This window comes from Eleutherodactylus coqui, chromosome 2, assembly GCF_035609145.1.
Source record: "Eleutherodactylus coqui strain aEleCoq1 chromosome 2, aEleCoq1.hap1, whole genome shotgun sequence".
Classification (NCBI taxonomy): Eukaryota; Metazoa; Chordata; class Amphibia; order Anura; family Eleutherodactylidae; genus Eleutherodactylus; species Eleutherodactylus coqui.
In genome coordinates, this window is record NC_089838.1 from 3721661 (window position 1) to 3748997 (window position 27337).

Sequence of the window (27337 nt, forward strand, 5' to 3'; positions counted from 1 at the left end):
TCTGGGAGAGTATGAAAAAAGATAATCAGATAGGACAAAGTCACGGTGAATGTTAAAGGGGTTTCCTGAACTTAAGGCCATTTTACACAGGCATGAACATTGGTTTGCCCCCACCGGCCTGTGTGAATATGCTTACATTCAGCCCACCGCACACTCAGCAGCAGGCAATACACGGTTAGTGACTACAATCTGTACAAGGATGTACAATCACATTAGCGATAGTCCTTCCCCATACCTGCGGTTCTCCCTGTGCTGCAGGCTTTTCCCCTTACCTGAGCAGCCATTCCCTGCCGGACCTGACATCTGGGTCTCATTGCATCAGATTGTATCATACAGTGCTGTATACCCGGTGCACAGAGACGCACAGTGCGCCTCAGCTGCGGCGGGGAACAAATGCACTGCGAGGAGGAGCCGCTGTCCTTACCGTGGGTGGGACACTGGGGACCAAGAAAACCAGCACCGGGCACAGGAGGACCAATATGTTTAAATCAGTGATGCATAAGACTCTTAATAAACCATTACATGGAGCAGCTGTGCCTGTGCTAGAGAACGGTGCAGGCACAACTGGAGCTCCCTGTTCTGCTATGCAGTTGGGTGAAGACTAGAGATGAGCGAGCATACTCGTTAAGGTAAAGTTACTTGAGCAAGTAGTGCCTTTTTCAAGTACCTGCCCGCTTGTTTCTAAAGTTTCGGCTGCCGGCGGGGAGGAACGGAAGGGAGATCTCTTCCCCCCCTGCTCACCGCGACAACTCCCCTCTCACCCCCGCCGGCAGCCGAATCTTTAGAGACGAGAGGGCAGGTACTCGAATAAGGCACTACTCGCTCGAGTAGTTTGCCTTAGCAAGTATGCTCACTCATCTCTAGTGAAGACTGATTTCTCAGCACCTTTTGCACCTACCTGCATAGCAGAAGAGGGGTTTTGTACAAAAAAAAAAAGTACAGAAGAGGCCGATAAAACATGCTGCAAAAATGCTTGGAATACATTATTCTGTACAATAAAAAGTTTTCCCTGCACAACAGATCCCCCCCAGTGATACTGCAACTCCCATGAGCAGTGGGCGGCCAGGAGCACCATTGTACAGCGAGAGACAGTGAAAAGGCTGCAGAGCCATCATTTTAGGAAACGTGGTGGTCCAAGAGGTCAGACTTTCCACCTACCTAGCGATATGCCATCTTTTTAAAAAATAATCGGAATACCCCTTTAAGACATCGGTGCTGCCCTGAAGACTCTTCAGAAAAGCACTTTAAAATAGACATTTCTTGATTTAAACACAAAATAAAGTTCAGCTGCCCACAATAAAGAGAAAAAGTTTGCCGTAAACAGAGAAAAACGACGCGTGGAACAGGACAAAGCAAATTAAGTTCTGAGCCGTCACATAAAACTGTGTATCTCATTTCCCAAAGGGCTGTGTGTGAGGAGCGACTAAGGCCGTGACTGTGATAATCTAGCCATTCACATTGATACCAGGCATTCCTTTTTGACGTTGTACATAAAACACTGTGTTCCTTAAAGCTTTATTACCATCCGAACCTTTCATAAACGCCCGCTAACAAACTTTCTGTAGTAAGATGGATCAAAAAACATCTTTAGACTTGACGAATGGCAACCCTCGAGTTCCATAAATGAGCAGCAACTTGGCAAGAGAAGAAAATCCCCATGAAGGCATTTGGGTAATTAAGCCCCCTTTTTCTCCAGAAGAATTTTGTGCAGCTCGTCAGCGTCCTCTGTGGTTTTTACTCGGATTAACATGGTGACTGGAACGGTTGGGTTCTTCTCATCGGTGGGAGGGTTAGGAACGCAGACGATCACTACGTTGTTCTTTCCTGTCCTTGAGCATGGCATGGAAGGTTGGACCAAAATGTTCAGCAAGATGTTACCTGAAATCATAAAAAAAAAAAGGACATTCACTTAGACAGAATTCAAGACAAAACAGGAGCATTCATTCCCACTGTGACTCCAGAAGTAAATCTAGATGCACCACACAGCCTGTAATGCGGCTCCACAGGAGTCCAGGCTTATAATGTATCTGTCCCTCTGGTGGTGGTGGGACACATTACAAGTATACATGTGTGCTGCAGCCTTAAACAGAATCGCTCACCACATTTGAGCCGCCATAAGTGGGCGATGTGACAACACATGCAAGTACCACTCTTTTCCCAGTTTTCCAGCAGTGTTTGCGGTTACTTGCCACCAGTCTGAGGTTTGATCACCTGCATATGACTGGTTCAGGCTCTCCCCCTTTGTAGGATCCCCGACATCCCCAGCTGGCGGCACTGTGTGCATCACATCCTGGACAAAGTGAATGCGTATGACATCTGTAATGTCACACCTAGCCCAGCATGAGGCGCATGCAGCGACAAGTGGACTGTCTCCAGCAATGAGCTGTCCGTCGTGGAAGAGTTGGGTTTTGACGCAAGGCATGAGAAAGTGTGCACAAGCCAAAGGGCAGAAGAACCCCCACCCCACACCACCATGCACTGCCAGGGCAGCTGGATGGAGAGGAGCAGAGATGCCCTAGCTGGCTTCACTTCCATTGAAATCAACAGGAGATGAAGTGGCTATTACACTTCCACATTTGTCCCCGCTGTCATTGATCTCAATGGGAGTAAAGCCAGTTAGGGCACTTCTGCTCCCATCCTCTATGACGCACAGCTGGCCAGGTGATCAGGATGTTCCCAGCGATTAAGTACTGATGACTTGTCTGAAGTATAGGTCATCAATACCTTTTGCCCAAAAAAAACCTTTTAAAAAAAAGAGGTTAAACACATTCTGCAAAAATGTCAAACGCCAAACAGTAATGTAATGGCAAAAGAAACCACTAAATTGCCGCAGGGCTTACAGTCACGAAGAAGACCCTCCAATGCATTAGGGACTGATGGAAACAAGCCCAGCATAGTATAGTTTCTAGAGACCGTGACAGGATCCTCTACCGCACAGGTGCAGCTCAAAGAATAGGTGTGGGCGTCCTCTGTGTGCGCCGAAAGCTTTCAGCGGCTGCGCTATGGATGCCCCGGCTTGTTTACATTGGTACTCAGGGGTATCTCCATGAGGAATGAGGCGATGAAGCGATTTAGCAGTGTCTCCCCCTATTTCATAGCAGTGTACGGCGTTCCACAGAAGCGTGCAGCCCCCGTACCGGGATGTCAGGACGACGCTCAGACTCATTTGTTTTTAGTGCCTTTTAAGAAGCATTTCCAGGCTGTGGACACCCTCGGCGCCTCCCTTTACACAACACCATTTACAATTTGTTCTGATTCCAGATTTTGGCTTGCCTCCTGCAGCTTCTTCACTGCACTTTATATACACATTACATGCTGTACGGCCTTCGGTGCGCTGCGATAGCAGCCTGGTTTCTCTTCCTCACTCCCTTATCTTATGATCCAATTGCCAAAGATCAAAACCAATTTTCTAAGTAAGATAAGGCAAGAAATACAAATATTCACAGCCCAACGCCGGAACCAAGTCTACACGTGAGCGCAGCACCAGGACGCGCCGCTGTATTATCCTGCACAGAATAAGCTACATGAAAGCAGTCAGCAATAAATTGGGGATGGCGTTTGGGAGGATTGAGTACGAGCCGCTGAGCCCAAATGCAAAAAGCCGTGTGTTCCGGCGGCACTGAGTCGCTAACCAGCAAAAATGTTCCATTTTCAACCTGACTAAAGTCATCTATTATTCCCCTCACAGTGACAAGTGTCAGGAGGAACGCAGCAGAGCTAATACCAGACAAGATGAATACATTTCACAAGCCGCTCTGTCTTTAGATGCCGAACCTCCTCTGGGGAAGGAAGTCAGTGACTACATTAACAATCAGAGCACACGTCTCATACTGGTAGAGGCACACGTGATGGGACACCGTATTCTTAGAGACACCGTGCAGAATGTAAATATAATTAGGGTAATGAAACCCTGACAAAATACAACAAAGGTATATCTCATCACTTGCTGATATACGGGGGTCCAAACACTGGGATTTATACTGATTGCTACAATGACGGGTGCAGCTTCTTCCAACATAGTAGGTTAGGCTGGGGGGGGGGGGGGGGGGGGGGGAGCACACCCCATGTCCATCCACTTCAGCCCCTTTCCTCCCCCCAATGTTGAACCAGAGGAATACAATTTTCCCCATTTAAGAAAAAAAAAAAAAAAAAACATTTTCCTTTGAGGTTTCATTTGCAAGCTCATCCCTCTAAATGGGTGCTTGTTGGCAGCCACAATCTGGAGAGTTTGGTGGGAGTTTAGGCTCACAGTGGGAGATAGACATTGTGTCCAGCGGGGCTGTTTATTTTAAATATTCATCCAGGGATTACTCTGGCTGCCATCATGGAGTCAGGAAGGATTTTTTTCCTCCATGGGAGCCAATTGGCTCGCTGGGCGTTTTTTTTTTTGGCCTTCCTCTGGACCAACAAGGGGAGGTTAAAACAGGCTGAACTGGATGGACATAGTATGTTAGGCTGAATGAAGACAATGTTACTTACATGAGGTGATCTAAAAGCATAAAAAGCCTTGACGGCAGCACAAGAAATCCATTCATGCAATTATGAACATCCCTTTCTGACCATTGCTTTCAATGCCGTTCATCATGGCTACCTCCCGTGAGTTGGTTCATACAGTTCAGAGTTGTGAATATTTGGTCTGTCTTTGTAGCAGTGAGCAAAGACCAGGGAGATATAGCTAAAATGAAGGGCATTAAGAGTTTTCCCAGGGCTCCAATATTGATGACCTATCCTTAGCATAGATTATAAATATTCAATTGGTGTCTGCAGCAGAGGACCCCGCCAGTAAGCTGTGGCCCCTTCACTCAACACCAGCCACTGCAACATACATTTCATAGTGGTCATGCCTGGTAAAGAAAGCTCAACTCCATTCACTGCTCTCAGGTCTTCGTGACGAATGAACAGGACTTTACGGGCCCAAGATGATGATGCAGCAGGGCCCCGCGCAGAGGATAGATATGGATGGCTCATCATCCTGAGGATGGCTCAGCAATATTTTAGCCCCAGAAAACCCCTTTAATATACAACACTAATATGCGATTATGGATAGTCTTTCTACACTGATATATAGTCACAAGTATACGTTTTCTGCTGCTTAGATACTGAAGGCAGAGGTGTATTATAACCACCTTTGCTCTTAAAGTTAGGGCTTCAAAAATATTAAGATTTAATGTCAAATCCTATAATTGCTGCGCGCCCTACCCTGTAAATAAGGATCATAAAGCTGCTATACTGTATGTCCTGTCATACTATGAAGGTGTCTATTGTGCTAAGGATTTGCCACTTACCAAGGTTAGTATCCGCACGGATCAGCAGCTGAGTCTTTTGATCTCCTAAGTTCTTTAAATGCAGGGTGCCGACTCCTTTCTCCTTAAACTCATTATCTTTTTTGTAGAATAGTTTGCACCTGGAAAGGAAAAATGCAAAATCAAGCAAGTTCTACCTCCAGTCCAAGTACAACTTCTCATCACCGCACCCCCCACCCGATTCTCTATCACACTCCTGACTTGGAGAGTTTCCACAGCGGTTTTCACTCTGCTGTTAGATTCCATCTGGGAGTTACATCCCGCATGCTGAAAACAGCACTAATGACAGAAACCCCAAATGGAACCCTTGTAAAAAGGAAACCAAAAGTTGTGTCAGTTTCATTAGAGACATTGAACGTTTCTGTTCGGAAATTCTGTAACAGTGCTGCTTTTGTAACCCACCAGGCGGAATACCACAGCATAGTGAAAAATTATGTGGGAACGAGCCCTTGTATATATAGACTTTACTCACTTTCCTGTAGTGCAGACTCCTGAATTCAGAAAAAAAAACCCACACACGTAGACCCACCCCTCCGGCAGCCCCTTATCACTGTGTGGGAGAGATTGCTCAAATATTTCCAGGAAGAAACAGCAAGACTGCTTGAATAGGGAGAGATGTGCCGAGAGGTTCGCCTGAGAAGCCCCACCCCCTCTTCTGTGTGCATGGGACTTGGGCTCCTGTGTAGTGTGGGGCTACAGCGGTGCATAAGGACAGGAGGGTGCCATAATACACTGCTGTCCCAGTAGTCAGTCCTGTGCTTGTACACAGGAACTTTCATCGCTTAGTGAATAGAGGCAGAGTAGGCTGCAGATCATTCCAGTCACAGCAAACAGCCATCCATAGATGAACAACTGCCCGTTTACACAGGACAATCGGCGTTTGATTGTTATGCCTGCACAATCCAAAAGATGAATGCATTATCGTTGCCTGTTTAAATTGTGCAGGCATTTACACGGAGTTTTCAGGAATTGCCGTGCATGCATTTGCATCATCTTTCTTAAAAAAAAACAAAAACAAATGAAAAAGTCTGCCACGTTCTGGTATTCTTCTAGACTCAGTTGACAGCTGCGTTTTATTGTTTCGTTCAGCTTCATCATAGGAGTCAAACAATGAAAGTAACTGAAGAGACTGACACAAAATTGCCTATAGTTTTAACTAGAGAAAGCTGTAAATTTGCAAAACCCCAGTAAAGGGAAACCGATAGAAGCAGCAAGAAAAAACATGGGTGACAGACTGAAAACGTCTGACTTGTCAGAGCAACCAGGTGCTCAGGCCCCTGCCAACTGCTGGAATGAAGGGGCAGAGTGCTATCCTCCTCCGGCTGTCTTTGCTGCCTGTCAGCTTCTCTCAGCTGAAGACTGATACAAACTTCTATAAGTCAGTCTTCAGCGGCCAAAATGAGCCAGACAACGAAGGCAGTCTAAGGGACACAGCGCTCCTGTAAGCGCTGCAGCCCCTTCATTTCAGCAGTCAACTCCAGGACACCAACTGATCAAAAGTGAGTAACTGCACTTTTCAAAAAAAGTCTATGTTCACAAGTCAGAGGACTTAGGTGTAGATTCGGTTTCTGAGCCTTCAAATGTTTAAAATAAAATAAGTAAAAACTCCACAGAAACACGTAAGCACATTATTTCTGGTCCCTCTGGATAACAATGGGGTCAATCCTTGTGTGGCTCTGCAGCTCATCTGTGGTAGACAGTCAGCCTCCTCTTGGAAAATCCCTTTAAATACAGGTTTTACGACGAGCGAACTTAGGTTAATGGAACTACATTCGATAATTCAAGAAGAATGCTGTGAATGGCTTAAGACAGCTGTAAAATGCCAAACATTTGGCCAGCCACCTACATTTAGAAGAGGACATTCTCCAAACATTCATCAATTATGGAATAGGGTTCTTTACTGTAAGAGCAGTGAGACTATGGAACACTGCCTGAGGACGTGGTGATTGGGAATTCACCATATTCAAAAGAGAACTAAACACCTTTAAATGCAATGACACAGATTATGGCAGATATGTAAATTCAGTAATTTATAGCCGCGATTGCCAGATGTCCGGCACAAGATGAGGAATACTGACACCATCTGCCTTTCACTGGATCATGGTTACGAGAAAAAAAATTAGGTTGAACAAGATGGACTTATTGGACGGATGATATTGCGCATTAGCGAGAGGTAAGTGAGACCTTGCTTGGTTAAATATTAAAAGGAGAGTTGGGCTATACTTTAGTGACTAGATCCTCAACATACTAGAGAATCATGCACTTCATTGTTACCAAAGGACCGGAAGCCATGCCACATTTCATGCAGTGTACCGGTATGACAATGACATTTTGTATTCTGACACTGCTTACACTAAGTGGCCAGTTTTAAGAGCACTGACAGGGGTGCAGGTTTTGTACGTTTTAACTTACTGAAAGCTGATGGCAATTACATTTAATACTAACTTTTTGGAAAAGAAGGCATCGTCTTCTTTTACTTCTTGAATAACTACTTTTGGCGGCTCTTCCACCTCATCAGTATCTCCTCCTGAAATTTAAGGAAAAATAAATTATATAAGAACACACACATTGCTGAGAAATGGTGTCTGAGGTCTATAGGACACCATCAAGGGGTGGAGGAGAATCGCAGCAGTCAGATGTCTATCCCCGTTTTCTCTGGATAAGAAATCAGTTAAAGGGGTTGTCCCGCGGCAGCAAGTGGGTCTATACACTTCTGTATGGCCATATTAATGCGCTTTGTAATATACATCGTGCATTAAATATTGGCCATACAGAAGTTATTCACTTACCCCTCAGGTGCTGGCGTCCCCATCTCCATGGCGCCGACCAAAGCTGCCTTCTCCCTGGATTAGACGCGCTTGCGCTGTCTGTCCTCTTCTGTCCGGCTCCGGCGTGCTCGCGCCGCAGAGGTCTTCTGCGCACGCGCAGAAGACCTGTGCAGCGCGAGCACGCCGGAGCGGCCCCTTCAGCGCAAGCGCGTCTGATCCAGGGAGAAGGCAGCTTTGGTCGGCGCCATGGAGACGGGGACGCCAGCACCTGAGGGGTAAGTGTATAACTTCTGTATGGCCAATATTTAATGCACGATGTATATTACAAAGTGCATTAATATGGCCATACAGAAGTGCTTAACCCCACTTGCTATCGCGGGACAACCCCTTTAAAGGAGTTGTCTCAATTATGAAAGCCCCTCCTCCTTGCCGGGTCCCCTGCAGTGTACTACCCTCTTCACTTGTCCTCCACCACTGGCCCTGGTCTCCCTGCTAACATCTTTAGAGACTGCAGTCTGCCAAAAATACTGCAGCCAATGACAGCGCTCATCACTGAACACTCATTTGCAGCTGCAGGTTTATGGAAAATCGCAGGCAGCTTGTAAATAAAGCACAGTGGAGACCTGCGCCAGCAGCATGGGGCGTGCGGGAAGATGAGTATCAGCTGCTGCTATCTTGTACACTGCGGGGGACCTGGTGAGATGGTCTCCCATAAATTTGATAACTACTTTAATTTGGAGGGAAAACCCCTTTAAGAGGAATATATTTCTAACCATAATGTAGACAGCTGGCTAAAGCCATAGATCATGAAAACTGGAGTTGGGTCAGACAGCCCACATAAATGAGGTGCCAAAACCTGGCTTATTTGTACATTTACTTTCATACTGATGGCCTATCGTAAAGACAAGCTATCAATATTAGACTGGTGGGGTTTCTGCTCCGACACCCCCATCAATTGAAGGGTATGCATGATAACCAATTACCTGCTGCTCAACTCACATCGAAAAACAAGCTACTTTAACATGCTAAGCTGCGAGGTTAAACGTCAGTTACATCTAGCCAAAATCACCTGAGTCTTCGCTCTTGTTGGAGGACGTAGATTGAACAGAAAACGAAGGCGTTCCGATGCTGCTTTTACTTGAATCTTTACCAAATAGACCAGCAGCCCCCGCTGAGAAGGAGAATCCGGCTGCTGTCCCAGAGCCGAATGAACCAGAACTACTAGTCTCTGTCTTTTGACCGAATGAGAACAAGGAAGCCGGCTGAGACTTGTTTTCTGGAAAGGACTTAGCCGGCTGTTCAGATTTACTCTCTTTGCAAGTAAAAGTAAAAGAGGTTTTGGTCTCCAGGTTCGCGGAGACAAATGATGGAATGGTTGGAGTGCCCTTGGAGTTGTCACTCTCGGATCCGCTGTCTGTACTCGATCCATATTTCTGCTCAATGGAGGCTAAATGTATTTCATAGTCTTTAAAGATCGGCGTTAGATCACACAATGGATTGGCATTCACGTGTTTCACAATCCAGTCACGGACAGAGCGGTTCAGGGACGTTAACTGTTTGTTGTAGTCACTTAAGCCAACAGATTTATTTGGAGCAGAACTAGAGGTAGGTGACGGTTTCTCTCCGTTGGTCTTTGCAGTGTTAGAAGCTCCTCCAGTGTCTGAAGACGTTGGACCGTTTGTAAAGAGAGATCCTTGTGAAGAAAAGAAGTGTTACTTGTGAAATACAGAGCAGGTTGTGCATATAAAAAAAAAACTGAGAAAATTTAAAGGGGTCTATAACTTGCTTTTAAGCAAAGTGTCTAATCTTGGGCTTACAGGCATGCTCCGTGGCTGTTAACCCTTCAACAGCCGATGCGCCTTTTGCCGGACTATCAGCGGTCTATGTATGGAGAGATCACTGGGCGACCTCCCTTCATATATCGCGGCTGCCAGCAGACACCTGGCAGAAACAGCTGCAATGAGCCGTGCAGCTCATCGGGGCTGTTAACTCTCTCAATTCTGATAGCGGCACGTAAATACCCCAAATGATGTTCGGGGGTCCTGTACGGCCCACTGCAATGACAAAAGCAGGGAGCCGTACAGGTTACATGGCAGATAGGGGCCTTCTGAAAGGCAGAATACCTATCAAGCCATCCCCTGGGGACTTACAAAAACAAAAAGAAAAGAAAAGAAAAAAATGATAAAGTTTTATCAATTATTAAACAAAATTATAAAAAGTGTTTTTAAAAAAATGTTTTGCCATATTTGTAAAGAATCTAAATAAAACAAAAGTACATTTGGTATTGCTGCGTCCGTAAAAGTCTGATCTATCAAAGTAACGCATTATTTACCCCGCACAATGTACGTAGTCAGAATAAAAAAAAAATCAATAAAGAATGCCAGAAGTGCACTTTTATGGTCACTGTCTCCAAGAAAAAAAATGCATCAAAAAGCGATCAAGAAGTCGTATGTGTTCCAAAATGGTACCAATACAAACTACAGGACGTCACGCAAAAAAAAAGGTCGACGTAAAGGGGAAAAAAAAAAGCTGTTGTGCGCAGAAGATGACGGCAGTAAATTTAAATAGTTAAATATCTGAAAAAAAATACAAGTAGTACAGCAAGAAAAAAAACAAACAAAAACATAAGTTCGGTATCGTAGTTATCGTACTGACCCATAGAATACGATTATGTCATTTTTGTTGGTTTGTGCGCCGTAGAAACAAGACGCCAAAAGATTTTTCAATTTCTCTCCACTTAGAATTTAAGAGTTTTTCCGTGCATTATATGGTACATTGAATACTACCACTGAAAAATACAACTCGTCCTGCAAAAAATCCCCGACACAGCGATGTCGATGGATAAAGGAGTTATGATTTTTTTAAAAGGGGAGAGGGGAAAAAAAAAGCTCCGTCACTAAGGGGTTAATTCTTAAGGTTATGTTTACTTGTAGTTGAAAGGCTGCAGAATTTCTGAGGCAAACTCCGCAGCATGTGCGCATCCAAACAGTCAAAATCGGCTGAGCATCCACAAAGGTTTTCAGAGGATACCTCGCTCCCTCTCACCTGTGAAGTCTTTGAACTTGATGCCTCCTTCAGACACAAGGCGGCCTCTAGTGAACCAATCACCAGAGCAGCAACGCTACGCTCACTAGAGGCCGCCCGGTGGAGATTTTGAAGTCCGCTGCACAGCTTATATTGCACACATGGCGCAGCTTTTTACTTTATTTTGGTTGCGGAATTCGCAGCTGTGGAAATTACACAAAATTTCCGCTACGTGTAAACACACCCTTAGGCCTAATGTCCACGGGGAAAATCAGGTCCGCTACGGATTCTCCATGGACAATCCGCAGTGGGTCCCTCCTGCCCCGCGGACATGAGGGCTGAAAATAAGAATAAACTTACCTGCAGTGGACCGTGCGTGTCTTCTCTTCGCGGCCGGATCTTCTTTCTTCGGCCCGGCGGATGTGTTCGGCACGCCGGCTGCGTGCATGCGCCGGGCACATCCGCCGGGCCGAAGAAAGATCCTGCCGCGAAGGAAGGAAGGAAGATCTGCGTCGCCCAGAGCAGGCGAGTTTAATTCAGGCGCGGGTCTCCTGCGGATCCGGCCGACTTCCATAGAAGCCTGCAGGAGACGTCCCCGCGGGAGACCCGCACCTAAATGGACCATGTCCATTTTTTTTCATGCTCCAGGATTTTTTTAAATTCACTTTTATTGACCATCCGCAGGTATTTATCTACCCGCGGGTGGTCAATGCATCCCTATGGGGTGCGGATCCGCGTGGGTGATCCGCTGCGGATTTAAAATCTGCTTTTCCCTGTAGACATGAGGCCTTAAAGGAAGCCCCTTCTAACATACTTAGGAGAACTGGGCTTATTTGTGTCACAATCTATTGACATCTCTACTAACCAAAATGGAAAGGGGTTACAGTCACTCTGGAGGACCCGGCCAGTCGTTACAGAACACGAGTACAGATTATATAGAGAACGTATTGATTCCTATGCAGACCGGCTAACTTCACTCCTGACCTTCAGATTTTTGCCAAGGGTAACATTAGGAAGACCTACTAACAAGAAGGGGTTTATGGAATATTGGCCACTTCTAAGGGGTTCACTATCCTCACAGAGAAGCCTCTATAAGGGTGCGTTCACACACCAAAACCAACTGTCCAAAAATCTGCATAGCAAACCTGAATTTTGATGTGAATTGCTGCAGATAGCTTCCACATGGAAAAAACCCGGCAGGTGGAGGTACCCGAATACGCCACACATACAGAAACAAATCCCTTGTAAAAGGTGTCCAAACACCAAAAACTATCAGATCTTCGTCTGACAGTTTCCTCTGGACCTGCATAGAGATGAAGGTTTGGCTCAGCTGAGCTCACATGTTTTGGGTGGCACAGCTCAACTAGCAGTTTATCTCTTAGAGAACAAAAGATGGGGCATTGTAATGTCCCTGATCCTCCTTCCGCAGACATTCGTTGGGGGAAGTCAAGCTGCCCCCATACAGATTGGCCAGCCCCGCCACGACCAGCAGGCTTGGATGAATAAACTAATGTGTATTAGGCCGCCTGCACACGGGCGGAAATCCCACGGCGGTATTTCCCGTGGGATATCCGCCGCTCAAAGCCTGCATAGGAGTGCATTACAATACGCACTCCTATGCAGAAGGCCTCGGTTTGGCCGCACGAAATCTCGCGCGGCAAACAAACCGCGGCATGTCCTATTTTTGTGCGGGGCTCGCAGAGCCTCGCACAGAAACGTCACTCACCCGGCCGCCGGCTCCAGTCTGTGCATGCGCCGGCTGCCCGGCAGCCGGCACATGAAAGAGCCGGGGCCGCCGGGCGCGGGTGAGTACGCGCTCGTCTCTGCAGGCGCTCGGGTCGGGTCTCGCCGCCGGATCTGACCCGCTCGCCTGCAGGCGGCCTAAGAGTTGAGTTTTCTGATTTTAACACTGCAATTAATGACTCATCTTCAAACCAGGAATTTATGGGAGTAAGCATAAACTTGTAGGAAACACCCAGCATTGCTCAGACCAATCCTTCCTTTAAAAAGATATATACCAACAATGTTGGGTAATCAAGGCTAGACTAGTTTGCATATTTCTTCACCGGTTGGGATACATCACAGAAGCAAGGGGATTTTTCAAGTATTTAAAGGGACTCTCAAGTTGAAAAAAAAAATAATTCTCTTTATACATTTCTAGGTACTAACTCTGTAAAACAAAGAAAAATTAAAGTTATTCACTCAGCTGTTAAAAAGGACACGTTATGGTGCTATTCTGGAGGTGACAGGGAGAGCTGGGGTGGGGGGTGCATCTTATGTCCTCCCGTAAAGTCTGAAATTTTGAATTTTCCGTGCACCTATAGACTTCTACAGGAGTGTGTGCCTTTATTTTATTGTGCTGTTCGTTGGTGACAATATCCCCATAACACCGTTACTCATACAATGCTTTAAGAAGAGAATCTGTCATGACCTTTGAGCCCTATAAACAACATTATGGGCGCAAAAGGTCAGGGAACAGGAAGTCCAGGGTGTTTTAGAATTACCAGGCACCCAGTTCCTTCACTGTGCGCGCCAGCATCAGGACTCTTCAGTCTGCTGTGTGTGCTCTTCCATAAAGATGAATGTGAGAGTGTGCGCCCTGGGCAGACTGAAAAGGAACTTCTGGCTTACACTGCGCCTAGTATTAAACAGCGTTGCCCAGACTCCCCGTCCCAACCTTTGAGCCCCATAACATAGTCATGGCAGGTTCTCTTTAAACCACTAGTATGGTACCCCTCCCCTCTGTGACTGAATGAGAATGCCCCACTTTCTACAAATTAACAGGTACACAATTATGCAGCTTTCTACACTTATTAAGATTACCAAGTAGAGCTGCAACAAATGCAAAACTCACCAAAAGTCTGTTTGCTTTCCTCCGCAGGCTTTGAGGTGAAGGATGTTGTGCGGCTTCCGTTGGTCAGACCTTGAAATGGTTTAGCAGCAGATTCGCTTCCAAAACCACCAAAACTTGCTCCAGATGTTGGAAATAAACCTTTAAATCCTTTAAAAGCTCCACTACCTTCAGACTAAGTGGGAAGAGATACAAAAACACACGATTAGCCAACAGGATTCCAGATTACAAGTTACATAAAAACTGCAGTTCTTACCTCACTTCCTAGATTTCTCCTCTTTGCCTTCTTAATTTCTCTGTTCTTCAAAACATCTTGACTGGCAACAGAAAACGTTCCTGCCTGCGAGATCATTAGACGGACGGTAAATAAGACCGCCATACACTAAAATGGCTAAATATGGTCATAAATGTAATTATGGTGTTTTTATACAGCTTCTGACAAAAGACAAAGTCTGCATTGTATTGTGCAAGAAACAACCGTATAAAAAAGAGGGATATGACAGCAGGTAGACTACATTTACAACCTTGATAAAGCTATTCAGTTGCAGAAGTTCCACACTGGATAGATACTGGACAAAGCGCTTTGAAAAAGTTGTCCAAAATTATACCTTATCCACAGGATAACTAGCTAATCAGTAGGGCGCCGACCGCTGGAATCCCCGCCAATCATATGTATTTCAATGTGACTGTCAGAAAGCAAAGTGGAAGCAGTGACATTGAAGGTAATAGAGCAGTGGTGCACATACGTGACCATTACTTCATTCATGCGGCGACCTTTGGGATCCAGTTATCGGTAGGCATCCCAGTGGTCAGACCATTCCCACATACCCCTCCCATTAGCTAGTCCTATCCCCCATACTGTTGATAGAGGTTAACTTACATTGATGGGACACAACCTTCAAAGGGGTTGTCTAAAGAGACATTGGTGGCAAATAACTTGTACAGGCTGGATCGAAGCACTGTGCCCCAACCGATTACAGTAACAATGAGCCAGTCTCCTGATGATCTTGCTCAGCGTTCTGTGGAGACTTTATGGCCACCTATCTGGCATCCCTAAGAGGGGGTGCCAGTAAATTGTATCAGCGTTTTACACAATTGGAGCTCTGCAATTCATACCTTGTTACCAGTGTCCAAACAGACAATTCCGTTAATGCAAATCTGTCCCATCTGAGCAAAGCTTAATATAGGGGTAGAGGAGACAACTCCGCTTCGAAATCATGGTCTAGGGGTTTGTTGTGACAGATGTCAGGGTACCACTGCAGCGTCACGTTTCCGGACTCCTGGCATCACTGCACTCAGGATGTGAGCCGCTGCCAGGAGTATGCTGCAGTTTCACCGCAGGGCTGTAGCAATGAATTGTGGCAACAGAGGGGCAAGTATAGCTGTTTATTATTTTACCCCATACAGCCCCATTGAAGCAGGGCTGTCTGGTAACCAAACAATCCCTTTAATATATTCTAATGCATCATTTTAAGGGTTTGGGTTCGGACTCCCTTTCGCATTCAAATGCCAGTTGACAGCTTATTCTGACAAGGCAGAATGTAAACTGTAGAATTGCGTCCATACGGTTGACAAGTGATCCGGCGGATGGTTTCAATGACCACAAGGTACAGATTTTCAACCGGCATACAATGCTAAATGGAAGGATCACACAGTGCTGTAGATTCCAAACTTGCCTTCACATAAATTTATAGATCATACTCAATGTCCTGGAAGAAGCCAATTAGCTACTTAAGAGTTAATGCAGGCAGAGCGGGATACCATCGCGATAGGTCAGAACAAAGCAGCTGTTTTGATTATGCAAACAGCTGCATTGTTCTCAGAGCTTTCAGCTGTGTCCCACTGAGAACTGCCAGCTGACCCAGGGATTTACCGATTGGCTTCTTCCAGGACATGGAGTATAATTTATAAAATTTATGCAAAAGCAAGTTTGGAGTCTACTGCACTGTGTGCGAGCCTTCCATTAAGCATTATAAGTCCTGTGGAGATAGCAAATGATCCAGCCAATAGTTTCAGACAACTGTACGCATTTTCTGCAGATTATGGACTAGGAAGAATCCTTGGATCGGCCTCGTCAGAGCGGTGAAGGATATTGTAATGTGCTGCTAAGAGTTTGCCTCTGTTCTGCTAATCACCTGCTGTGTGGGATTTAAAGATGCTCATTTATTCTGGATCACAGAATCTAACCTGTGCTTTACTCTAAGGGCTCATTCACATGGCGTACGCAGATTGTGGTCCGTGTGAATGAGTGTAATACAGAGCAGATTTACACGTGTGGGAATGAGCTCTAAAACATACAAGACAAACGTAATTGGCCCCAAGATAACACCCTGTACTATGTAATATATAACGAAAAGCCAAAGTGGCCCTAGGGCAGCATGTACTCTTGGGTGGGGTCACTAAAATATAACTATTTAATAAAAACATTCAAAAAGAAAAAAAAAAGTTAATACAGAGCTCATGCCACATCAAAAAAAAAAAAAAATAGCTATATATCCACACTGAGCTGACTATTCTAATGATTCGCTTATTTAGATTGAGCACAAGACCCAACTAAAGGCCCATTTACACTGGATGAGTGTCAGGCAAACGGTGCCCGACACTCGTCCCTGCATCCCCGCGCTCCCATGCTCCTGCACAGGGGCTAACAGCTGGCTCGCAGTGCAGGAGATTTCTCTCCTCTCGCTCCCCCGCCCCTCTCCATTGAGATACACCGCAGCCATTCGCTATTGAACGGCGGCTGTTTAAACTGCGCATTAAGCTTCATCGCTCATCTCTTATGCAGCATTAAAGATGAGCAATGAAGCTCATTGTTAAGTTTAAACAGCCGCCGTTCAATAGCGAATGGCCGCTGTGTATCTCAATGGAGAGGGGCGGGGGAGCGAGAGGAGAGAAATCTCCTGCACTGGCCCGCCCCCCTGCTGGCCGGTCCGTGTGCGAGCCAGCTGTGCTAGCTCCCGTGCAGGAGCGCGGGGATACAGGGGCGAGTGTCGGGCATAGTTTGCCCATCACTCATCCAGTGTAAATGGGCTTTAAGATAGAAAAATCTGCTGCAGAAGGAGAAACCAAAAGGGAGTCTTAAGTCCAATGCCCACAGGCAGATTCTAATTTTAAAATCTGTGTATATCCTGAACGGGAAATCCGCAGCTCTAGCCGCCCGTAGGTATGCATTAGCATCCGCAGGGCAAGTTAAAGCATTCATCCGGCAAGTTACGGGACTTGTACGCTAGCAGTCTGTTAAAAAAAATGAACAAAAAATGGCATCATCAGGAGATCTGGGGCGATAGACTAAAACATGGCATATATAACCTGATGCAGAAAAACTGTTTGGTCATCATCTGCACAAGAGTCTGCAAATAAACCGCATGCTTACATCCTCTGTCTCTTCCTCTTGATCCCAGTTCCGGTCCGTCAGCTCCTTGTCTGCTACTCTCTTTGCCATTTTGCCTGCACTGAAAAGACAGACAAAAGTTAAACATGAAAGTCTGGAAATCAAACAAATCATAGCCAGCGATACATAAATTCACCAATGCAGAACAACAACTCCCAGCATGCCCCGACAGCTGCAGATTGTCTAGTTATGCTGCTGCAGGGCATCTTTCTGGTGGCTCTAAGATTACAGGCATGATATCCGATGAGACGACAGCTTTATAACCCAATGCTCTATCCTCATGTGGAGCGGCTCGGGTCAGTCAGGAGTTCCTTCACATCATCTGAGGTTTGATACTTTTATATTGTAAGGGTTCGTTTACACCAAACGACTTATCGATTGAACGAGCAAACAATGTCAGAGCTCTTACAGCCCATTTATACAGGCAGACACAGCGTTGGCGTGTTCAAGTTGCTCAGTAGTTCAGATATACTGTAAGTGAATGAGAACCATTGGTTTATAAACCGAATGATTAGTGAATGATCCAATGAGGATTTTTATGCCTTTATAAAGGGCTGCGTTTACAATGAACGTTCCGTGTAAAAGAGCCTTAATGCAGTTTTTGGAATATGGGAACGACAGGTGGCCTTTTATTGTGTGGTAGATTACAGGCCGCGCTCCGGCCACGTCCACCTAGGAGAGCAGCGCACATCTGTCAGTGTAGTCTGCGGCTTCCAATTTCACTTACTATGGCAGGAAGCGGATCTAGGAACGACCCGGTGGAGAGATGATGAAAGCCGTGCTGGCCGGGTTCACACCAGCTGGTTTTGCAGAGATGGGACGTGTGGCCTGATAACAGGCAGCACATGCTCTCATTTGTACATGGTCCACCATCAGACACGGGGATTCTGGTCATTACTGTGCAGAGCAGACAAATCACTGCCACCAGCCTTCCAGGACATTAACCCCAAACAGTTCTACAGGGTCCGTTCAGATGGTGGGATCGTGGATTTCTGCCCCAGCTGGACACATGTACACCCACAGATCCGTGTGCGGATTTAACCCCTTTTAGTGGGCAAATCAGTATACGGAAAAATCCAGGCTGCGTAGATTACAACACTGGTTGTCACTGAAAGTGATGGGGAGATCTGCCGTGGGGACACACTCCGAGTCGTCCGGGGACACACTCCGAGTCGTCCGGGGACACACTCCGAGTCGTCCGGGGACACACTCCGAGTCGTCCGGGGACACACTCCGAGTCGTCCGGGGACACACTCCGAGTCGTCCGGGGACACACTCCGAGTCGTCCGGGGACACACTCCGAGTCGTCCGGGGACACACTCCGAGTCGTCCGGGGACACACTCCGAGTCGTCCGGGGACACACTCCGAGTCGTCCGGGGACACACTCCGAGTCGTCCGGGGACACACTCCGAGTCGTCCGGGGACACACTCCTGGTAGGAACTGAGGCAGAACAAAAATCGTACCCTTCGACTTTAGCTCAGATGAACACCTAGACAATCCGGAGCAGCTGCACATCAGAAGTACAACCCGGCTGGGGGGCCCATACATCAGGACAGGAGAGAATAAAGGGCTCAGATCGGAGAGGGGATCCGTGTCTGCAGAACCCCCCCGGTATACAGCACATGCATCTTATAGCGGATAAAGACACTGGAGATTTCAACAGAAACATGTACAACACACTGCAAGAGTTCAAGCAACACGTGATTGGGTAACACAAACTGCAACGGGGTCCCTTTAAAAAAGGCCGAGGCTTAAAAATAGATAAAAAAAACTTAAAGTTGCACAAAATAAGAGAAAAAGGGCCCCAATAGTTCCTCACAGCACAGAAGAAACTGGTAGGCAGTCAGGTGACATTTCAGGTAATTACAGGTTGCTGAAACCAGTGATTGGCTAAGCGGTCACATGTGACCGCCCACCAGCTTTGGTTCTGGACAGACGCACATGTAGGCTGTGTCCCCACGGGCGGGACGGAATATCACAAGCACTAAGGTTCATCACAGAAAAATTGTGGCAATAAACCCAATGATCGGTTCATCAGGCCGCATCACAAGTGATTTTCCGCTCGTGTCCATTGGGCGGCGCTCTCCATAGTTATCCTATTTACCGCCGTAGATCACACTGACAAGTCGCCTGCAGGCAGCCAGCCTTATTCTGCATGGCTGAGAGTCTCACTAAAGTTGTGTGAATATTGACCCTTCTTTTGAATGGAGTCCTATAGATGAGCGACGTGCGGGAGAGAAACAAATAGGACAAGCAGCGATTATCTGTGTGTCTGATGCCTCGCCCATGGTCCTCAATGGGACGGTAAGTCACTCGTTGTGCGATGGGAGGTTTACCACTGAAACAATGGGAATACCTGAAAGCTGCACCGGGGATCGCTGCTTCACAGGAGTGCTGGGAGGCGCTAATGTTGGTGAGCACCATCCTGCACTCACCGTAGGTAGCCCGCCCAATGTGGGGTTTGTTACATCCCAGAATATCCCTTTGAAGCGATTACTGTATAAAACATTGCAGATTTTTTACAAAACTGGTGGATTTCCTGCAATTTAGCAATAATCACGTAAATACATGTAAAAGCAATATGTGATTTCATTAGTGTTACTAATTAGCAAGTGCGAATCCTCCAGAGTAACCTGCCGGGGTTAACTGAGGACTGGATTGCAAAACTCTACTAGATAATAGCTGCTGTAGTAATAGCAGTATATCATCTGTGGGCTGCAGTAATGCCAGGAGCCTGGCAGGCAGCCGGCGAGGACATGGAGAGCTCTCCGAATGGCTCCCTAAAGGGGTAGTTCCCCCAGGGGTACTCGGGGTACACCCCCCCATAGGGGATACGACTGCTGGGACCACTGACCCCACACATGCACCACGGCTCCGCTCACTTCTATCAGCCTCAGATAGCCAAGTGCTTGTACTCCATTCATTTCAATAGGACTTCTGGAGAGATTGCAGGATGTTCGTGACCACCTGTAAGATGCTGAAAACCTCGGCTTATACTCGAGTATATACGGTACATCCTGAAAAACAAATCGTGGCATGTGCCCTCTTTTCACTTTCCTCGGAATGCCTCGCCCAGTGATTTCAATGCCTCGTATGGTTCTTGCGTGCCGTGCGATACAAGGTTTTCCATTGAAATTGACGGGAAACCCTTCCGATCTGTCGGGCGTAAAACTAGGCGAGAGGACCGAAACTTCACCGACGCAAAGCATCTGTACCTGAAAAGAGCCTCCCACCTGCGGGTAAATACCACGTTGGCGAACGCACCCGCCCGACTGTACGTGGCCTTCTAAAAAGAAATGTGCTGCTTCTCTGGTGCCACGGGGAGTTTTAGGAGCATCCAGCCTTCCTGCTTCCCAAGGGCTCCTTCACACAGACTTGTGCAGCTTCATGGATTTACTGCTTATTTGGTCTTTGTGTGCGGACTGCATTATTACTACAACAGCGGTTTGAAGTCGGCAGGCCTGTTCACTGTATTAGGCTGACTGTCCATAGCGCGATCCGCGACGATACGCACGACACTATGGAAATATCAGCATACCGAGATGAGCCCTTCATTAAGACTCATTGTAGAACATGGGTATCATCTTGGGGGCACACGGCTTTTTTGTAGCTTCTTTATGGCAGCCGTGTGAATAAACGATGTTTACCCGGTGAAGGTTTACAGACGAGGCGCCAAATGGGTCTTGTCTGTTCTACGGAATAGAAAGAGGCGGGTTTAGAGCTTTTAGAAGAATGTCTGAATGTCTTCCTTCCATTTGTTTGGCTCCTCGGTGACTCTGCACTATGTCTGCATTGCATCATCCTATTCCAGCGACCGGCACCAGACTTGTGGCCCTCTTAGGGCGGATTCAGAGGAATAACCAATGATTTTCCCATCAGCGAGGTTTGCCCTCATGCGATGTGGCGCACCCTCTATTGTTCTGTGAGGTGTCATTTTTGTATCTCCCTATAAAACCTTTTCATCGCCCCGTAATGCACAAACTTTTGATGGGTATTTAACATCAGAAAGTCCCATCGAGCCGCTCTGAAACCAAATGAAGCGCTCAAAAGTCGCAAGCGGCAGCAATGATTGTGCAAGAAAAAGCAGCGCCGACGCTCAAAAATCGTGGGAGAGGCGATTTAGCCACAATTTTCTCTCGCACTGAAGCGAGCCTAAGGCCTCATGTCCACGGGCAAAATAAGAATTAAAATCTGCAGTGGATTTTAACTCTTCTCCCACCCGCGGATCCGCACCCCATAGGGATGCATTGACCACCCCAGGTAGATAAATACCCACAGATGGTCAATAAAAGGGAATTAAAAAAATCTGGAGCATGAAAAATCTGGACCATGCTCCATTTTCGTGCGGGTCTCCCGCGGGGACGGCTCCCGCAGGCTTCTATGGAAGCCGTCCGGATCCGCAGGAGACCAAAATCGGAATTTAAAAGAATTTACCCATCCGGAGCGGACCGGGAAGGTCTTCTATTCCTCACGGCCGGATCTTTCTTGCTTCGGCTCGGCAGAAGTGCCCGGCGTATGCGCGCGGCACGCCGGCGACGTGCCGAGTTCATCTGCCGGCCGAAAAAGAAGATCCGGCTGTGAGGAAGAGAAGACTTTCCCGAACCGCTCCGGATGGGTAAATTCTTTTAAATTCCTATTTTCAGCGCTCATGTCCGCGGGGCAGGAGGGACCCGCTGCAGATTCTACATGGAGAATCTGTAGCGGGCCTGATTTTCCCCGTGGACATGAGGCCTTAGATGGAGAATCTCACAGCTCTGGCCGAGCGGAGGAGCCGCTGCCGCCATCACCCGGCCCGCCCGGCCAGCCTGCACGCTTCCTGCCGGGCAGGATGAAGTTCTTGCTCACTCAGTGTTTACATTCCCATGTTAGACCCCACGAGCCGCCGCTGATCTTCACGCCCTCTCAGACCTCAGCGTTCTCATCGGCGCACCATTAGCTTTCATTTCCCTTTGTTCGGATGATTTTGTAAGCTCTAACCGTTCCCCCGGACGCACCCCGAGGCCGGAGTCACACGGGACCGAGATACCAAGAGGTGTCCGCTGGGGAAACGCAGCTTCAATACCCGCAGCCTTTCGCCGCCTGCATTCTACTGCGCCGTCTGTCCCCATAGAGAGGAGAGCGGCCGCCGCGGACTCAGGGAAAGAATTGCTGCAGTCTCTGATTTCCACGCGGCTTGTCAGCTTCAGCGCAGTATCCGCGGCTCGGCCGCAGCGTGCCGAGGGGATTTGTGCAGATCTCATCCACATTGCTGCTTTATCCCGGGATAGAGCGCCGCGGGTGGAATGTCAGTGCAATTACACCCAGCGGGAACCAGCCCAAGGCCTCATGTCCACTAGCTAAATGGAGTTGTGGATTTTGCCCACAGGGAATCATTGCCCTCCGCGGTCCATTAAATTGATGTTTGCACCCACGGATGGCATTTTAAAAGAATTGCGTTTTTCACGTGTGGGAGAAAAACTGCGGCATGCCCCATTCTGCCGCGGATTCCGTGCGGTTCGGCAACATTGCTATCCCATTGATAACACTGTGTGCGGATATCTGCATGCAAAAATACCATTTAAAGCAAATCCGCAGCAGATTCTGCGCAGATTGTATTTTTCGAGCGGACATGAGGCCTTCGTTATCCCTAATTGTGTCTAGAGGAAAACTAATCAGTGGAGCGCCAACAGCGGGGGCGGGCCGGGATGCTGGGGGGGGGGGGGGATCCTGCCGCCATCGCCCCTGTAAATACAGCCCAGGGGGAAGGAAGGGTTTTACAGTCCTGAAGATTTGGTCCGATTTTTGTGCGTTTCCGCGATTCTTCTGCGTATAAAAGCCGTATGACGATTCTGCACGTTTTTTAGTCTTACCGCGGATCCACGCCATAAAAGCAGATCGTGGGTGGGCCGTCCCCTCCGCAGACCCAGGGTCCGACACGCCAACGGATTGGTTTTTGCGCTCCAGCTGTTCATCCCATTGAAATAAATAATGTACCGCCGTTGAACGGACAGGCTGCGGCCGGGGAGTCTGCGCCAAAACACCGGCTGCTGCCGCAACAGATTCGCCGCCCCGTGAGGACGAGATCTCTGAGATTCCGCGCACATGGCGGACTGATCCCGGGATTTGCTGCGGCCCATCGGCCCCGTGTGAACCCCGCCTAAATCTGCCACTTCCCCCGTGGTATCCATGGCAGCTCAGTTACAGGATGACCCCCTCCTAGTGTGGCATCAGTCACTAACAGATGACGGGGTCTGCCAGGACCCCGCAGCTCTGCCCTGGCAGGGGGCGCCCGCCGGTCATGTGATCGCTGCTCGCTTTCCGGAATACACAAGTTGTGTCCATGAGTGTGAAGGTCTGCGCCGTCCAACACGTGCGATAGTCTGCGGCTCTTCCCTGCGGAAGCCGTCGTTCATCCCGCGCCGGACGTCTATTACCCGCGGGACCAGGCGCCCGGACATTACCCGCGGGACCAGGCGCCCGGACATTACCCGCGGGACCAGGCGCCCGGACATTACCCGCGGGACCAGGCGCCCGGACATTACCCGCGGGACCAGGCGCCCGGACATTACCCGCGGGACCAGGCGCCCGGACATTACCCGCGGGACCAGGCGCCCGGACATTACCCGCGGGACCAGGCGCCCGGACATTACCCGCGGGACCAGGCGCCCGGACATTACCCGCGGGACCAGGCGCCCGGACATTACCCGCGGGACCAGGCGCCCGGACATTACCCGCGGGACCAGGCGCCCGGACATTACCCGCGGGACCAGGCGCCCGGACATTACCCGCGGGACCAGGCGCCCGGACATTACCCGCGGGACCAGGCGCCCGGACATTACCCGCGGGACCAGGCGCCCGGACATTACCCGCGGGACCAGGCGCCCGGACATTACCCGCGGGACCAGGCGCCCGGACATTACCCGCGGGACCAGGCGCCCGGACATTACCCGCGGGACCAGGCGCCCGGACATTACCCGCGGGACCAGGCGCCCGGACATTACCCGCGGGACCAGGCGCCCGGACATTACCCGCGGGACCAGGCGCCCGGACATTACCCGCGGGACCAGGCGCCCGGACATTACCCGCGGGACCAGGCGCCCGGACATTACCCGCGGGACCAGGCGCCCGGACATTACCCGCGGGACCAGGCGCCCGGACATTACCCGCGGGACCAGGCGCCCGGACATTACCCGCGGGACCAGGCGCCCGGACATTACCCGCGGGACCAGGCGCCCGGACATTACCCGCGGGACCAGGCGCCCGGACATTACCCGCGGGACCAGGCGCCCGGACATTACCCGCGGGACCAGGCGCCCGGACATTACCCGCGGGACCAGGCGCCGGACATTACCCGCGGTCGGGCCTGAAGGATCACAACACGGCGCTTCACTCCTGCCAGACTCCGGCTGATTCAGGGACAGAAAAAAAAATAGCGCATGCGGCGATACGGGCGCCAGAGCCTCGAGCGGAAGATACAGACGGCGGGTCAGTGCTGGGTGCGACCGCGAAGCCGTGCCGCAATATCTGCCCAGGTGTGCCGGTCCCCCGCAGCGCCGCCGCAGGACTCAGGGGGGCTTATACTAGAAATGGAATCTGTGGAATCGTCTGCGGCGGCCGACATCTCCGAGCGAGCGCAGGGCTCAGCGGACGTCACATGGAGCGGCGGGAAATACTACAGAGGGGGGCAGGCGAGAAAACGGACGGCGCAAATATGTGGAAAACCGCCACATCCCACCCCGGGGCCTCGCAGGGTGAGCGCCCCCCCATATCCCACCCCGGGGCCCCCCCCATATCACACCCCAGGGCCCCGCGGGGTGAGCGCCCCCCCATATCACACCCCGGGGCCCCCCTGATGTTCCGGACCATCGGCCCCCGCTGAGGCAAAGTCATCCGGACGCTAAAAAGTCGCACGTAAAATGTGCGCCCCCCCCCCCCCCCCCTACGAATTAACCCTTTCCAGACTTCCTTTCTTCCTAACACCAGAGGTGATGAGGGTCCCCACAAGCCTCCCCCGGGGTGCCGGATCACACGGCCGCCATTGTAACACACAGGATAGACCGGCTGACCGGCCGGCAGCTGCGCCCCGCCGCCTCACCTCCGTCACTTCACATTCACCTCACGCTTCGCCAGCCGCGGCTCCTTTCGCGCCCCTCACGCGCACATTCCACCCGGCAACACGAAGAGGGCGGGAAACGTCTTCAGGCGGCCATTTTGTAAGAGCGCCGACAGGTTAGACGCCAGTGCGCAGACTCGGACTGTAACGGCGGGGAGGAGCTTCAGCGCTCCATTCATGAAAAGGTTGACTTGGACTGCGCAGGCGCTATGGATTTCTTGACTTGTCATTGGTTAGGCAATGCTTGACGTCATCGTTCATTGAGAAAGACCTCGGTGAGGCGAGAGAAGGGGGGTAGGGGCAAAGTGCGCATGCGCGGTAACCTCGGTCACATTCCAGGCTGCGAAGTGATGAAGTTATATTTACTGCTGTGGAACTACAAGTCCCAGCTGTCAGTGCGGTTATTAGGTGTAAGAGCGGAGAACCTTCAGGAAGACAGCAGGAATGTCCTGTGGAAGTGTACTGCACTGCCTTCAGGCGCCACTAAGGGGAGCTCTCTGCATACAGCTTCACACAGCTCCTATTAACCCCCCCCCCCCCCCCCTGTTTTGCGTTGTTTCCCCGCCGCGGTCTGACGCTTCCTTAGTGGGGCTCATTCACAGCAGCATATATCAGCCGGCTCGGTGGATACGCCGTCGGGCGGGGGGGAGGGGGCAGCTTTACTCCCCCTCGCAGGCTCTCTGCAAGGAGATGGGGCGGAGCTAGTGTGCTAAGCTCCCGCCCCCTCTCCGCCCCTTGCCGCTGTTTGCAATGGGAGCTGAAGGATGGCTCCGCCCCTCCCATTGCAAACAGTGTCAAGGGGGAGGGAGTTTAGCATTCGGGCACAGCTTGATAGGCATTCAGCTATGGCCGCCCTGCGATCTCATCACGGAGAGGCCGTACGGGGGCCAAGAACATCGGGTGGGGAATTTTAAGGCTGCTGTCAGAAGCGACAGCGGCATTTAAAGGGTTAACAGCTCAGATGAGCCGCACAGCTTATCGGAGCTGCTGCCAGTGGGTGTCGGCTGCAGGAGGCGGCTGGCGCCGCGCTGCGTGACGAGAGGTTGTCCCGCGTCCCCCTCATACTCCTCAGGCACTCTATGGTCATCCGGCCTCCCGGAAAAAATGCAATAAAAAGCGATCAAAAGGTCGTATGTGATCGAAAACGACAGCAATGTAAACCGCAGGGCGCCGCGCAAAACATGAGCCGCGACTAGAGACGGAAACATGACACCAACGTAAACCGCAGGGCGCCGCGCAAAACATGAGCCGCGACTAGAGACGGAAACATGACACCAACGTAAACCGCAGGGCGCCGCGCAAAACATGAGCCGCGACTAGAGACGGAAACATGACACCAACGTAAACCGCAGGGCGCCGCGCAAAACATGAGCCGCAACTAGAGACGGAAACATGACAGCAACGTAAACCGCAGGGCGCCGCGCAAAACAAGCCGCGACTAGAGACGGAAACATGACACCAACGTAAACCGCAGGGCGCTGCGCAAAACATGAGCCGCAACTAGAGACGGAAACATGACACCAACGTAAACCGCAGGGCGCCGCGCAAAACAAGCCGCGACTAGAGACGGAAACATGACACCAACGTAAACCGCAGGGTGCTGCGCAAAACATGAGCCGCGACTAGAGACGGAAACATGACACCAACGTAAACCGCAGGGCGCCGCGCAAAACATGAGCCGCGACTAGAGACGGAAACATGACACCAACGTAAACCGCAGGGCGCTGCGCAAAACATGAGCCGCGACTAGAGACGGAAACATGACACCAACGTAAACCGCAGGGCGCCGCGCAAAACATGAGCCGCGACTAGAGACGGAAACATGACACCAACGTAAACCGTAGGGCGCCGCGCAAAACATGAGCCGCGACTAGAGACGGGAACATGACACCAACGTAAACCGCAG

General features: G+C 49.6%; 1 protein-coding gene across 2 annotated transcripts; it reads right to left on the reverse strand.

Annotated features, from left to right (window-relative positions):
* Positions 1–1501: 1501 nt before the first annotated feature.
* Positions 1502–25570, reverse strand: NUP50 (nucleoporin 50). 2 transcript variants are annotated; one of them, XM_066590183.1, is made up of 8 exons: positions 25434–25570; positions 17320–17398; positions 14203–14286; positions 13950–14121; positions 9141–9764; positions 7749–7830; positions 5286–5404; positions 1502–1878 (listed from the first exon to the last, which is right to left on the reverse strand). In XM_066590183.1, the coding sequence occupies exons 2-8, from the start codon at positions 17386–17388 to the stop codon at positions 1676–1678; spliced, it is 1353 nt and encodes a 450-aa protein (XP_066446280.1). In that variant the 5' UTR covers positions 17389–17398; positions 25434–25570; the 3' UTR covers positions 1502–1675. The 2 variants fall into 2 exon arrangements, with proteins under 2 accessions (XP_066446280.1, XP_066446279.1); XM_066590182.1 differs by having other exon boundaries at positions 25414–25570.
* Between the last annotated feature and the right edge of the window lie 1767 nt (positions 25571–27337).